General features: G+C 33.8%; 1 protein-coding gene across 1 annotated transcript; it reads left to right on the top strand.

The window, feature by feature from the left end:
• Positions 1-3,432: 3,432 nt before the first annotated feature.
• SPINK6 (serine peptidase inhibitor Kazal type 6) lies at positions 3,433-15,377 on the top strand. The gene is made up of 4 exons (XM_078365968.1): positions 3,433-3,441; positions 6,359-6,463; positions 14,229-14,344; positions 15,210-15,377. The coding sequence occupies exons 1-4, from the start codon at positions 3,433-3,435 to the stop codon at positions 15,253-15,255; spliced, it is 276 nt and encodes a 91-aa protein (XP_078222094.1). The 3' UTR covers positions 15,256-15,377.
• Positions 15,378-15,894: the final 517 nt, after the last annotated feature.

Consider the following 15,894-nt stretch of genomic DNA (forward strand, 5'->3'; position numbering starts at 1 on the left):
GGTGGTGGCTATCCTTTTTTTATTAAAAAAAATTGTTTCTATCTCATGCCCTATGCTAAATGGTGGAAGGGTTCAGGGTGTTGAGAGAAAATAGAGTACATAACTGTCTAAGAAGTGACATTTCAAAACAATACCTTTTACTCTATATAAACAATGTTGGGAAAAGGAAAATTTATACAAACAAGTAAAATATTAAAACACACAGGCACAGATATATGTATCTCCTTGGACTCAGAGCTAACCATTCTGAAAGCAATGAAGCTGCATTTCAATAAATGAAATGATATTATAGATATAGCTGGCAGTAAAAATTACAGAATTAAAATTTACTTTAAAGTCCCTTGCATGTGTATTAAATAAAATCCAGATGATTTTATATACTATCATGAACAGTAATATTTTTAGTAAATATATATGTTTGTATAATAAATTTTACATTGGAAATATATTCTTACAGGATTTGTGTCTTTACATAAAAATGTGTGCATAGCTGTATTTTGAAAGACCCCCGTATGTATGTTGGGACTGCATTGAATTATGTCTGTATAAGAGCCATGACTTCTACTGCATTCTTCACATCTTCCTTTTTTTTTTTTTTTTTTTTTTGCTTTTACCTGATTCAGTATATTGACATTTACTTGTTCTTAAATGTTAAGATTTTTAAAACTTTCTCTATTTTTCTTCAGGATATTAAATAAAACAAAATTCAACTGCTGTATTTTACTTATGCAGGCAAAGACTATAATGTATATAGTCTGTGAATAATTGCCTATAATTTGTTAATTTCTATTATTTCAACTTCTCAAAGAGCCAGTTAAGTGATTTCCCAGAGAATGATTCTTACCTTTTCCTTTAGGTTGTATTAAAAAACAGCCCAAATCTTTCATATGGCCTCAGAAACCTAACACAAAAGATGATTCAATCATTAGGTATCAGATTCTTTCTTATAGTATATATACTTATGATGTAATATTTCTTCCCTATCTCTATCCAGGGCCAATACTTAATTTGTGCTTTCATGTTCCTAAGCTTTTTTGTGATGGGTAGTGTAAGTGTTGAAGATAGAGAATTGAAAACATTCAGAAAAAGAGGATAGAATCATTCTAAGTAAATATAATTCTATTAAAAAAATTAAAATATCTTGAAGATCAGAGGAAAGCAGGGAAGGAAAAACTGGAAGATAGGGAGATAGAAATATTTAGGTAAACAGTGACTGAGAGTTTAGAGGTGAATATGAGAAGCAAAGACCAAAAATAAAACTTTGGGGAGAGAGGAAAAAGCTTAAACAGGAAGTTTAGAAATGCCACCATGAATTTAATGATGGCATATGATTGACTACCACTGTTACATTGCATTTTTATTATTTGTTGATGCTTTCAAATTTTTGCCACTTTTGGACTTAAAATTATAGGTAGACTAATTCTGTACATTCTAGTCACAGAAGAAAAAAAGGAGGAAGAAACATGGAAAGTAGAATGGAAAGAAGGAGGAAGGTCATAGCAGTACCTAAAACCAGGCTATGCAATGTTTTCATTTTAAGAGCTGATCTTTATATTAGGGAGAAAACATACTTAAAGATCACAAGTGGGTAAATTGTACAGCTGTTGTTTTTAAATTTCATGACCTAAGCGATTTCCCATGTATTCTGTTTTTCTAAACATTCTGACTCCTCTTCACATAAAGCGTTCAAGAAAATTTTAAATACATCTTTTAACATGTTTCAATAGTGTCTTTGAACGCTTTTAACACCTGATCTACATCTCTCTGAAAAAGACTTTAAGATGATTCCCCTCATGATATTTTAAATAGCAGTTTATGACTTTAAGTAGACGTTCTCGTTTTCACTACAGCCATTCTTTTTTGTTGTGTGTTCCCTGAAAGAAGGTTATGAATTCCCATGCTTTCATCTATCTGGCAACTAACTTTGCCATAAAAGCTAATGTGATTCATCTAACTTTTATATGAAAGGCATATTTTCAAGGAGTAAAGATTATAAAGGTCTTTATGACTACTTCTTTTACTTTCAGAAAAAAAAAGGGAAATATATTGCTCACTTCAAAAATTCAATTCAGGCTGGGTGCAGTGGCTTGCGCCTGCAATCTTACACCACTGCAGTCCAGCCTGGGTGACAGAGCAAGACTCTGTCAAAAAAAAAAAAAAATCTATTCAGTAATTTTAGAAAATAAATTTTTGTTACAAATTAAAGAAAATAATTCACTCCTCTATTTATTTTGACTAAAAAATGGAAAACCACTGGCATTTGACTGCAATAATGATTTAAAAAATTAAACTGGGCCAGGCACGGTGGCTCATGCGTGTAATCCCAGCACTTTGGGAGGCCGAGGTGGGCAGAGCATCTGAGGTCAGGAGTTCTGGACCAGTCTGACCAAAACAGAGAAACCCCGTCTCTACTAAAAATACAAAAATTAGCCAGGCATGGTGGCGCATGCCTGTAATCCCAGCTACTCGAAAGGCTGAGGCAGGAGAATCTCTTGAATCTGGGAGGCAGAGGTTGTGGTGAGCTGAGATCACGCCATTGCACTTCATCCTGGGCAACAAGAGTGAAACTCCATCTCGAAAAAAAAAAAAAAATTAATGAGCTGATTCCTGCCCAGAAAATGCTTCTTCCAATGTAGTTCTGGCTACTGTGTGGAATATCTGTCTCCTTTCGGTACACCTTGAATGATTTGGACTCTAAAAATCCAAGTTACACCCAAGATTCTATTATCCTGTGATTACTCACTTGGACCACAGACATGTAGGACCTGTCTGAAAGAAATGTAGGGATCAGGTGGAACTCAACCAGTGAATCATCCCTATGATGTAGTGAAACCTTAGAGAGAAGAGACTGGAGGATGCATTGGTTGTTAGGAAAATGTAGGCTACCAGCAGAAAATGACATCCTCTATTAATAAGATCTAAGGTGCGACTCACGTAATTGTCCTAATTTTTAAGATTCATGGGGAGCATGAAGCATTTCTTTAAAGTGTTGACGGGCCCCAATAAATGCATAAACTGCATAGGACTCATATGGCTTTAGAATGTGATTTTTAAAGAAGGTGGAGATCCCAGCTCACTGTATCACGTCTATGTGTATTTATGTATATATATGTCAGACATGTATATATATATATGTCTGAATGTATTTTAGGACTCTAGGAATTGCCTTTACAGAGAAGCTGAGCTGGGCAAAGCAGCCACCTTGATCTGAGTGAGCTAACTGACACGATGAAACTGTCAGGTATCTTTCTGCTCATCTCTCTGGCTCTTTTCTGCTTTTTCTCAGGTAAGTTTTTTCTTAAAATTAAGATCCCATATTTATACTGAACTGGATATGATGAGTAGTTTTTTTTAATCATATTATAAAATCCTAATGATTTTGATGTAAAAGACCAATTCTGAGAGATTATCATAATGATTGTGATGACGACAATGATGATGGTGATAATTATAAAAATTACTGTGATTTGTTAAGCATATACTATATTTTAGGCATGTATTAAGGTATTTTAAGTATTGTCTCCAAGACTGATAATAAGGTATTTGTATCTCTGTTCTTCATATAAGAAACTGTGAAAGAGATAAATTGAGAAAATTATCAGAAGACTTGCAACTAGTAGGTAGAATATGGAATTTGAATCAGAATTTTTTGGTACCACATTTGATGCTTATTCCATAAACTAGACTGGAGGGTGAATAATTGCATTAATATTGGTTTTGCTTTCCAGAACAAAGGAATATTTTCCTCCCTTTAGTTATTATTACAAAGAAATTCAAATAATTAAAATGAAGACAATGGAGAAAATGAGAACTCAATGCGAAAATCTTTGAAAATATGTAATTGAACTTTAGAATGCAGAAATATATATGTTTGGGTGAACTACATAATCTTCAGAAAGGAGAATATCTTTGGCTACTTTAGTGAGGTTCAAAGCAGAGTCATACTTAAAGGTCATGTTTCTCATGACAGAACAATCTAAATGAGAAATAAGATATTTCTTTTCTTCCTTATTCTACTCTTCCATGTTGTAGTGGACAAAGCACACGCTAGTTTTGAGACCCAAGACCTAGTTTCATCTCTTCTGTTAATGGCCTGTGTCACTTAAGGAAATATCATAATTCTCTGAGATATTGTCTCATTTGTAAAGTGCTAGAAATAAAACTAAGCCCTAGGACCTTCCATAACTTATGTAACATTTGCTGTGACAGTAGCACATGAATTTTACTACTATGCAAGATTTTAAATAGCTGCACAAGTAAAAAAAAAAATCAGTGAGATTTACCTAATAGAGAAGCCAGTGTTCACTGAAGCTAGTCATAATTACGTAAACAAATACACTAAGAGATACAAAAAAAATGGATAAAGTACTTCTGTGATATTATGGAGTAAAATAGACTACTCAAGCCAAATAACCTTAACGAGTAGTTCAATCAGTTGCTGAGATGGCAGAAAAATATAGATCTGACTATGTAAAGTTTAGTTGCAAAGATAGTCTCGGAAATCAATTGCTATTCCCTTTTCTCCTCTTTCCAAAGATGAATTAATCTCTAACAGGATCCAGTTGACTAATACAATTTACCAAGGCATGGATGCTTCACAGACATACAAAATAGTATTTGGGAGGCCATAGTGCCTCCCAAATGTTGAAACAGAGTAAAGTGGATTTCAGTCTTGGCACTTACACTTTATAGCTTTGTGACCTTTCTGATCCTTATTTCACTCATATATAAAATAAACATATAAAAGGACTATCTCTGTATGGAGAATTAAATGAGAAAAAGGCACATACAATGCTTAACATAGTTGATGAGGCATAGTACATGTTTAGCATATGTCTATTAACATTATTGCCATAATAAAGTTTAATAAAAAGGGTACTAAATTGGACTCCATCACTGTATTAATCCTGTTTTAGCCTTGCCATTTCCTACATATGAGACATTAGGTAAATCTCTCCTCTTCTGATAACAGATTTGTACAGTGGAAAATTGACTGAAAATAATAATAATAAATCATCCCTAGCCATAAAAACCACTTAGAGTGTTTAAAAAATATAGATTGCCCAGGCACTCTCTGGTTTTATGTATAGAATTTTCATGTGATTGCCCTAAGAATTTGTAATTCTAATAATCACACACATTACTAGTTATAAATCAATGAGATCGGTAATCACTGCTGAAAAAATAAACCGTACCTTCTTTCAAGTTAAAAAACAACAACTTGGCCAGGAGTGGTGGCTCATGCCTGTAATCCCAACATGTTGGGAGGCTGAGACGGTGGATCACAAAGTCAGGAGTTCAAGACCAGCCTGACCAATATGGTGAAACCTCGTCTCTACTAAAAATAAAAAAATTAGCCGGGTGTGGTGGCACATGCCTGTAATCCCAGCTACTCATGAGGCTGAGGCAGGAGAATTGCTTGACCCCAGGAGACGGAGGTGGCAATGAACTGAGATCGCACCACTGTACATTGCACTCCAGCCTAGGCAACAGAGCAAGACTCCATCACAAAAAAGAAAGAAAAGGAACGAAACGAAAAGAAAATGAATGAAACAAAAAGAAACTTGTTTTCTCCATATCTTTATTATTAGAGATTCTGCTTTAAGAAATTTTCATTGGCCATCACTGGAGATAGATTGTGCTAATCCACACTCTCTCTCATTGCAGTGCCCTTGGGCTTAGAGGTGAGAGTGGTTGGGAAAGGAGTCCCATTGGAGTGGCCACAGATCAAAACTAAGTAGCCCATTCCAAGAATGGATTGAGCGTTTTCATTATTTCAGTATAATAAACTATGAAATGAACTAGTCACAATTTAAAATTACACATACAAATATTAAGAGGAAGGAAAAGGGAGAGAAACAAGACTATATATGTGGGATCTTTTCCTTTTTTAGGAATTCAGAGAGATGTAAAAGGAGAAATAAGTCTCAGGAAAGAATGAATTCTTTCTTACTAGTTTACATTTGGGCCCAAGACTTAAAAGTTGAGCAATTCAAACTCAAAGAACAAACAAGTGTAATTTCTTTCCTAACTGCCTGTGCCAAAGGCTTTTGGGAGGAACTGTATGAAATGAACCTTGAAATGTCAAAGGTAGAGGATACTTTCCAATTCAACTCTCCAAAGTGAGACCAGAGGTGATAAGGTCATTTCCGCAGTAAATTAGTGACTGAGCCAGGACTGTAACATGAATCTCCAGATCCTCAATCCATTTTTTTCTACTCCACCCTAACCTCCACAACTGTTGCCTCCTCATGGTTCATGTCTTTACATGACCTCCTTAAGAAGTGAGCAGGAACAAAAAAATAAAACAACATGCCATGACTTTTGAAAATGGCCAAGTACCAGGAGTAGATATTAGGAATTTCCTGATGTTGTAAATTACATTTTTTTTGCACATGAATTAATTACAGTGTTCGAATTTTGTGCTTTTTTTTTTTCAGGTGTCTTCAGTCAAGGAAGACAGGTTAGTGCCTATTTTTATGTCCTCTTTCTACCTGGTGCTTGGCTTGATCTTCACTGGCCAAAAAGAAATTTGCCTATGGTAACATAGCAAAAACAGCGAACAAGCAAACCAAATGCAGACATCTGCGGAAATTATTATTCTTTAAACTCTTTCCAGTTTAAAATAACCTAACCACACATTCTCATAATTTTTTAGAGAATAATATAAATAAAAACAGGATATATCTGGGATAAAATTCATGCTCTCTCATTGATTTCACTGTGTGATCTTGGGCAAGTTACTCAACTTCTCTGAGCTGCAAGTTTCACAACTATAGAAAAGGGATAATATTATTCACTTCATAGAATTGCAATTATATTTAAATTATGTAAACAATGTTAAAGTATTTGGAAAACCGTTAAAGGCTATATATGTATTAGTTATTGATTAAAAATCAACATTCTCTGAAGTTAGAATAGAGGTTATTATTTCTTTTTCAGAAATAGGAACTGAAAGTAGACAACAAATTAGTTTATTGCTCTGTACTGAGAATACACAGACGATTCACTCAAATTTTAAACTATTTGGTTTAAAATTGGAATGACCACAAGGTATCTTCATCGTTGGGATTTTTCCAAATTAATTTGCCAATGTCTTTCTGTCTTTTTCGTTTTAACTGTCAAACACAATGTCAACGCAAATGCTATTTGTTCTGCTAATCCTGTTCCTTTGTCCATATTGAACATTTCTACTTGATCTTGGCACCAGTTCTAGTTTAGCCTGGGTTTGCCTTGTTGTATCTTTGACGTGACAATTTCTAGACAATACCGCTAATCGATTGGAGTTGGCAAAGCCATTGGAAATATTTTACCAACCACGATTTACTCACTGCATTATATAAGACTGTCTGTGTTTTTCAATTTTAGCATCTCAGAAATTACAATGCATCTTACGAGTGATGATGCGTTTGTGTGTGTGTGTGTGTGTGTGTGTGTGCATGCATGTGCACTTAGGTGTATGTCTGACATATGCACACGTGTGTTTGCATTGTCGTATGAACTGTATACCTTAAAGTTGTATTATTATGTTTAAATAAGCATGATAGTACAGTCAATACTAAATGTGAAAACAAACACATAGGAAAAGGACATAAGATCCAGCCAACACATTTTATATCTCACTAGGTGGTAAAATATAGACCATTACTCATAAAATTAAGAAATATGGAATTTAATTCTGGTTTCCCCAATCATACACAAGTTACTTCCCTTCTTTGAACCTAGATTTCTTAGACTTTTAGGAGTGTTTTCTAAAGTTCATTTAAATTTTACTATTTACTTATTTTATGCTTAGTTAGGCCAAAGGCTTATAGTTTGCTTGCTTTAGGATCACTGGCATTGCTTACTAAATATACAGATCCCCAGGTGCCATGCAAGACATTGAATAATAATCAGAGACGTAGAGAGTTTGAGTCTGCAGTTTCAGTAATTATCCAGATGACATTTATACATAAGAAAACCAGGGCATTTTTCTCTAGGTAAGAGAAGGCAAGCTGTATTGGAAAGCATTGGCTCTGGAGTCAGATAATATAGATGAGTGGCGACCTAATTAATACTTATTTGTTGTGTAAGTTGAAAAATGTTGCTTCACTTCTCATTGCCTTTGTTTCCACATCACTCAGATGAAGGTTTGAAGTCAATGCTCTCTAAAACCCCTTCCTGCCCTGTATGAATTGTTATCAACCAAGCCTGTCCTGATAAGGCTTCCGTCTCTTGTTTACTCAAATATAAATGAAAGGGAAGCTCCTATGCTTTTAGATGGCACCAAGGCTGCCATTTCTATTTTGCATACCTGGAGGGAGGGTGGAAGTTTCAATGCCAGCAGAAGACATTGAAACTATCATTAGGAGCATGCTTGCTCATGTCCGGTCCAGCCAAGACAAAAGGAAGTAAGGTTTCCTCTTACACTCAAGTCATTCTTCTTATGCCAAGAATTCTCTTCATGATGAGACATATGATGGGAAACTATAGTTTGCAATCTGAATTACAGACTTTAAAAATATCACATTCATTTGAAAAGATTATCCAAGCTAAACAAAATCATGTTGCCAGACTTTTGCAAATCATGTTCCAGTTAAATTTTCCCTGTAAATGTAGATGACTAATATGCTAACAACTCTTTAATTTGCCAAGGAGATGGATTATGTAACACAATAACAGTAAGAGTAAAATAAAACTACTATTTATCATCACTGGCGTTTCATTAAGTAAATTGTTGTATAGTACCAAAATGTTTAAAAGACATATTTTCAGAATAACATTAGTCCTTTGACTGAATACATTTTGCTTTTTCAATAACTTACTGTGTTGCCTTTAATATTTTTATATTTTCCTATCAGGCTCTGAATTTGGGAACCATATCCTTAAAGAGCTGTTTAGGTGAATATTCCAAATTGAAAAACAGAACATACCTTGTAAAAGCAACGATTGACAACCATTTTCTGTTACAGTACTTTTCAGAATACTTAAGTTTATTTTTGCTTATATTTTAAGATAAGAATTAGTGGAATTTTCATCCAGTTGGTAAAACAATGTTCTGTGACTATAATGAGTTTGAAGTTTTTCATTTTTCCTTATTAGCTTGATTTTGCTTAAAATTAAAATTTCTAAATACAATTTGGAAATGTTATCTAGTACCAATAACTTAATAGGTACTACAAATTGAGAAACTAAAGCCTCAGAAACGAGGTCTAGTTGCCTTAAGTCTACCAACAGCAGTAAAGCTGTGAAGTCGACACTTCAGGACTCCTGAGTCCATATGGAGTGAGCTTTCCATGGCTGCATAGTACCTTTAATCAGAGAGACATTGTGTAGTGCATGTAAAACGGCTTTGAGCAGTACAGTTTTTTAAGCAAATGTAAAGTAGTAATTACTATTCTCACTTGTTAAGCAATAATATGATAAGTACATTAGTTTCAAATAAGATAACATGTCCACAAACAGGAAGAATTTGAAATTAGGAGGAAAAGGAGGACGAGAGAATAAAACTCATTGTATTGGTTCAGACAAGAAATGTTGAGGACTGGTATAGGTAGCAAATTTGCAACTGGCAAAGATAATGAGGTAAAGCAACACACAGAAGGTAACACTTAGAAGGGAAAGTAAGTGGCAATGTTTCAATCCGAGGGAGGGTTGGAGAATTTGAAAAAATGCTGCTATCATGAAAAATGGAAAGAATGGATTACAAAACTAGTTTAGAAGGAAAGAGTTGTATTTTGCACATAAATGTCTTAGGTATAAATGAAATTATTTAGTAAAAGGTATCATATCTATCTATCTCTATAATAGAGATAATATGATAGATAGGTATCCAGTTATTGAAAGAGTTTGAGATATTTATAAAAATCAGTTTAAAAAGAAGTCTTGGATTATTCAGTGACATATGGAAAAGTGTATGTCATTAGGAAGAGAAAACTAAGTATATCAAACGCTCTAGGAAATAACTAATTAATACTCAGGAGGAAAAAAGAAAAAACAACGAGAAAGAGAAAAAACAGTCAACCAGAGAACCAACATACAATGAAAGTCTGGAAAGAGTTTCAAAAAGGCTGCAGTGATCAAGAGTAGCACATATCATAAAGAAATCATGAAAGTTTTAAAACAACCAGTAGATGTATTCTGTATTTTTGAGAGCAGTTTTAGTACAGTAGAAAGGGAAGGGAAATAAGGGTGAGGGGAAGCCAAGCTTGGCAGCAGTTAGGAAAACAGATATGGTAAAGAATGGAGATCACTTAACCACATAGGTAGTGTTTGTCAGTAATAGAAAGAAGAGATGCCATCCTCTATCCCAAATCCATGTTTGTGTGATTGCAAATTTTCACTGGCTTTATTTGTAAAACTAAAATGCTAGACTGAAGTATGAATAATCCTGAGTCTTTAGTTGACTTAACGACCATGTAAGTTCAAATTTCCAGAAGCATTCTGCACCTTCTCCAACCCCTGGGGCCCACAGACAGTGGTCCTCTCCTGCCCAGCCACCATGTTAAAATGTCTCACACAGTGAGTTTAGAGGGCTGTCTAAAATTAAATGAGGAAGTATTTGGGCAGATGTTGCTATTTCTCTTCACCCAGCCAAAGGTAAGGACATAAGAGCTTTATTTAAAACACATCACTGAAAGTATTCATTGATAAATCTTGAACCATCAAAGCTGGAAAAGCCACAGGATGCCATTTAATCTCATGGTGTTGACCATTTTGTGTGAGTTACAGAGATCCTTTAGAGCTACTGTAGTTAGTACGGACCTGTAATAAGAAGGTTACTTTCTACACTCCTAATCCAGAACCATTTCAAATATTCTATACTAACTCTCTACAACTGTTACATGACCACATTTGATCCTTAGAAAAACCTTGGGAATCTGAAAATGAGACACGAACAAGTGTTTTTTGCTTGTTTGTTGTTTTTTGGTTAAGAAAATTGAGATGCAGGCATTGAAGTCCTTTGTTTAAGATAACACAGTCCATTGACTGAAAAAATGCTGCAATGGGTCCATTGGCAGAACAGGTTCTAAAACATGATTCTCAGCTTACTTCAGAGATTGTCAAAGGCCACTAAAATATAAGAGTATGATTTGTATTTGTTCTATGTAAGTTTGTTCATATGCCAGTTGATTGATTTTCTTTTGTTTATTGAGATGCTTTGCTCTTCTAGTCTTCTTCCAGGGGGTCGAGGAAGAAAATACTTGGGTATGGGGAGAAATACAGTGTCTAGAAACTCTGAAAGTGAATGCCTTTTTCAGGTTGCACTTTCATACTTACTTTCTAAAGGAAGAAAGAGACTGGATCACAAGATTAGATGCCTGATTGCCCAGGAAAGTTGTTTTAAGAAGGCGTCTTTTTTTTTTTTTTTTTTTTTTTTTTATGTAAGAGACTTTCTTTTTTCTATTCTCCAGGGACTCTGGAAACAGATATATTTTGATTGAGATGCCATTTGCTCAGCTTCTAGATTGTCTGTGCTTGTCTGACTATGACATTTATCATGCATTTTGTTGTAATTATCTATGTGCTTCTCTGCTTCTTTAATACAGATAAGACACTGAGCTTATTGAGACAGTGTTCATAACTGATTTCTTTTTCTATGACCAGCACTCAGTACTGTCTTCCAGGTATTAGTTACCCATTGGGCGTTTGTGAAATAAAAAACAAAATCAGTATTGATACTGTGGTTCACAATGTGTCTTGACGCAAGTGTAGGGTTGTAAATGTGTACATTAGTGATTTAAATATAAAATACATTGGCTTTTGAAAAAAAAGTACCCTGTGACATATAGTTTTGTCAAGATTTTCCAGCCTTTTTTCCATTTGGAGATCTAATGGAAAGATTACTATTCTAGAAGTAGTATGAGAGGATGGAGTTATCTTTCAGGGCATTGGGGAAAACTGGGACCATTGATGGGACTATAAGAAGGCTAGATATCTTCTATCTGTCAAAATCTTAACAAGATTTCTGGTAAGCATTATACCACCCAATCTCAATAGTATAAGATGTCATATTTCAACAAAAATGTGCATTTTATAGTCTCAAATTTCTTAAACATGATATATGTGGTAATATTTTTTTAAACAATGTGTGATTTTTTTGCTGAAAGTTTTCTATGCAAACCTTTGGAGAACTGTGTCAGCATATAATGGTTTGCTGACATCTCAAATGAGCGAGTCTTCTTGCCAATGTTCATATATTCCCTTAATTAATTATTTTTACAATAAATGTTTCTGTGTATATTTAAGGTATACAACATAATGTTATGGTATATACAAAATAGTAAAGGGTTACTGTAATGGAGCAAAATTACATATCAGTCATCTCACAGTTCCTCATTTAAAAAATATGGCAAAGGAAGGTAAAATATACTTGCTTAGCATGAATCCTAAATACAGCACAATTTTATCTATAGTCCTCATGTGGTACATTAAACCTAGTAAGCTATTTTAACACAGCTTACATGCTCTGACTATAAGTGTGGTCAAGGGTACATAGTGATGATAGGTCTTTAATTTTCTCAGTGAGGATGTAATAGAAATCAATCATAGTAAATTGTTGGAAGTTCTGAAACAGCAGTTAGAGGAGATATATTCAAGCACTGGTAAGCCATTTTATTTTCCTGAAGATCAATATTTTCACCTATCAACTGGTTAATGTAATAGCACTCAAAAATATACTTCTCAGGGTTATTGCTAGGCTCAACTGAGATAGTCTGTATGAAAGTAGCTTGAATATTATGAAGCAATTGGTAAACACAAGGTAGTATCACTTTAATGGAACTAGGATAGAAATAAAGCAAGTTTCCTTTCTCCATGTTTAAATGTCACTTCATTCCACACCTATATTTGGAGGAGTTCAGCTTAACCTATTGCATACTGTCTTTATTCTTGAAATAATGGCTTAAATGTCATTTGCACAGCAAATATGGACTCAATTGACATTGTGCTGAAGACAGTCTTAAAACTTCAAACTACTTTTGCAAAACAACTATAGTTGAAAGGATATGTTAGTGGCACAGGTGCTGCCATTCCTACTATGGAGCCCATAATAATTATGAATCAGTCATAACATATGTTCTCAACAATAGCACAACCTTAGAATCATTTTAAACACAGAAACTTAGGCGGCCATTACTGAATGATTGTAGTTAGCACAAAAGTTCAAATTCCATAGACTCTAAAACAGATTAAGGTAATAAAAAATGTTTATATATACTTTAGAGAGATAGAGTCTTGCTATGTTGCCCAGGCTAGTCTCAAACTCCTAGCCTCGAGACATCCTCCTGCCTCAGCCTTCCAAGTCACTAAAATTATAGATACATCTAATGTCTTTTTATCATCTTACCCTATTTTAGTGTATCTATCTATCTATCTATCTATCCACTTTACAGATAGAATGTACACACACACACACACACACACACACACACATATATATATATATATATATATACACTTTAGAGATATAGTCTCTCTCTCTATATATATACACACACACTATAGGGATATACTCTCTATATAAATATATATATATGTATACTTTAAAGATATACTTTACATATATGGATATATAAAGTATATATATATAGCTATATAAAGTATATATACTTTATAGATATACTTTATATATATCCATATTTATATCCTAAATATATATATATATTAGTTTATGTGTGTGTGTGTATATATATATATATATATATATATATATATATAAACACAATAGAATTTTGTTTTCAAGAGTTAATGGATGGATATTGCATCCATAAGGAAAAGTAATGAGCATCAGGTGATGTCTGGTGCCCCTCGTAAGGTTCGTCCATGTTTTGATAGCCAATATGGAAGGAGTGCTGTCGGAGCACATTAATACGATTTTTTAAAAGTCATTTCGTGACCAAAAGCCACTCCCAATTATAGGAGTTTAATGTTGAAGCAAAAAGTTTTACCCATATAGCATTTGACAGCATCACTAATTTACTCCTGAATAGAATCTCTATTCCTCGTAATGAGTTTCCTGCGACTAAAAGAAAATGTCTCAATTATATTTACTTTATTCTACTTAGGTACTTTAAATACTTAAGTGGGTAAGTAGAATACATTAGATAAGGAGAGCTATTTTATTTCAGAGTGCTTTATGTCACAACTGTTTATGCATGATTTTTATATTTTGCTGTCTAAAGTTTCTGTTCTGAAGGACAGCCTCTTAGAATGCTCTGATGTCAATGTCACTCTGCTTACTTTGGTAGTCTGACTGTGGTGACTTCCAGGACCCCAAGATCTTCTGCACTCGGGAATCTAACCCACACTGTGGCTCTGATGGCCAGACATATGGCAATAAATGTGCCTTCTGTAAGGCCGTGGTGTAAGTATTATATTAATCAAAGCTAACTCTTGCAAACACAAGCTTCCAGAATAAGACTAAAATGCTTTTCTGAGGCATTCTAGAAATACCTCCCCACAGAGACTGAAGAAATAAGCTTCAGGCAATTTGATTGAAAACAGATGAGTCAAAAACAACAAAAATATTACACACTAAATTACTGGAAAACATAATCACTTTACTTTGTTATTAATTTTGATTGTCTTGGGGAAGTTTTTAAAACTGCTCTCAGACACATAATGTATGCATCTTATACATTATAACTTATATTTAATAATTTTGATACATTTTAATGTTTTCATTTTTTTCTAATTAAAATTTGCAATATTAATATATCATGAATGTGTGTCTACATTTATATATAACAAATCTGACTAATTAATACCAAACTTTACTCAGGAGAAAGTCAGTGGTATAATATAATATTACAATTAAGAGATGCATATTACTGAGAGGGCTTGAATGTATTGCTTGCTATAAAATGTCAAGTGCCTGAATATCTGTTCAACTTTTTACATCTTTTTCAGAAAAGAACTATACTCTCTTTAACATTATTTCTCCTGTGACTTCTACCTTTTTCAATTGTATACATATTTACTCTTGGAGAATGAGTAGTTGGTACCAAAAAGTCTAAGACTTATCAAAACTCTGAGATTTGTTTATGATTCATACTTTCCACACCTAGGCCAGATGTCACCTCCGAGTGCATTTAATTAACATCTTATGAATCACAGACATGGAATTTATAGAATCCAATAATTAAATGGACTGTTAAACCTGTTTCCAAACTCTGTGGTGGATTCTTACGATATTGCCCTGAGTTTATATTTGTCTTTCTTTTTTATAGGAAAAGTGGTGGGAAGATTAGCCTAAAGCGTCTTGGAAAATGCTGAGTTAGAGCCAATGTTTCCTGGTGACTTGCCAGCTCTTGCGGCCTTCTTTTCTCACTTCTGCTTATACTTTTTCTGGTGGATCCCTTTAATTCATAAAGACATACCTACTCTGCCTGGGTCTTGAGGAGTTCAATGCATGTCTATTTCTCTTGATTTGCTAGTCAATAAAGTAAATTCTGCAAAAGCATTTACTGTGCTCTTACTTTGAGATCAAGAAAATATATACATACAATGTGGAATAATTGACCCGGGATAAGCTTGGATCAGGAAACCTGTTTTCCTGATCTAGGTTAATCATCCAGTCACTGTGAGATTTTGTGAAAATCCCTTCCTTTCTTTTATTCTTAGAATCTGCATGTTTATAATGAAGGATTTTGGCTACATGACCATACGTTACACTTATAGTTACTTTAAAAATCTATAATTTATTAGATCACATAATATTTATTCTTTCCAATTTCAGAAAAAACATTTTACGTAAAAGTAAAACATTTGTTCTCTACAGACCATAGTTTCTTTAATGTATCTGGAATGAAAAACTTGGACTATATAGTATCTAAAAACATACAGTATTTGGTTTTTTATAATAGCAATATCATAAGGTTTACCAGATAGAAGTAATAAAATATACATCAAAGG

The sequence above is a fragment of the Callithrix jacchus genome, chromosome 2 (assembly GCF_049354715.1).
Source record: "Callithrix jacchus isolate 240 chromosome 2, calJac240_pri, whole genome shotgun sequence".
In the NCBI taxonomy this organism is placed as follows: Eukaryota; Metazoa; Chordata; class Mammalia; order Primates; family Cebidae; genus Callithrix; species Callithrix jacchus.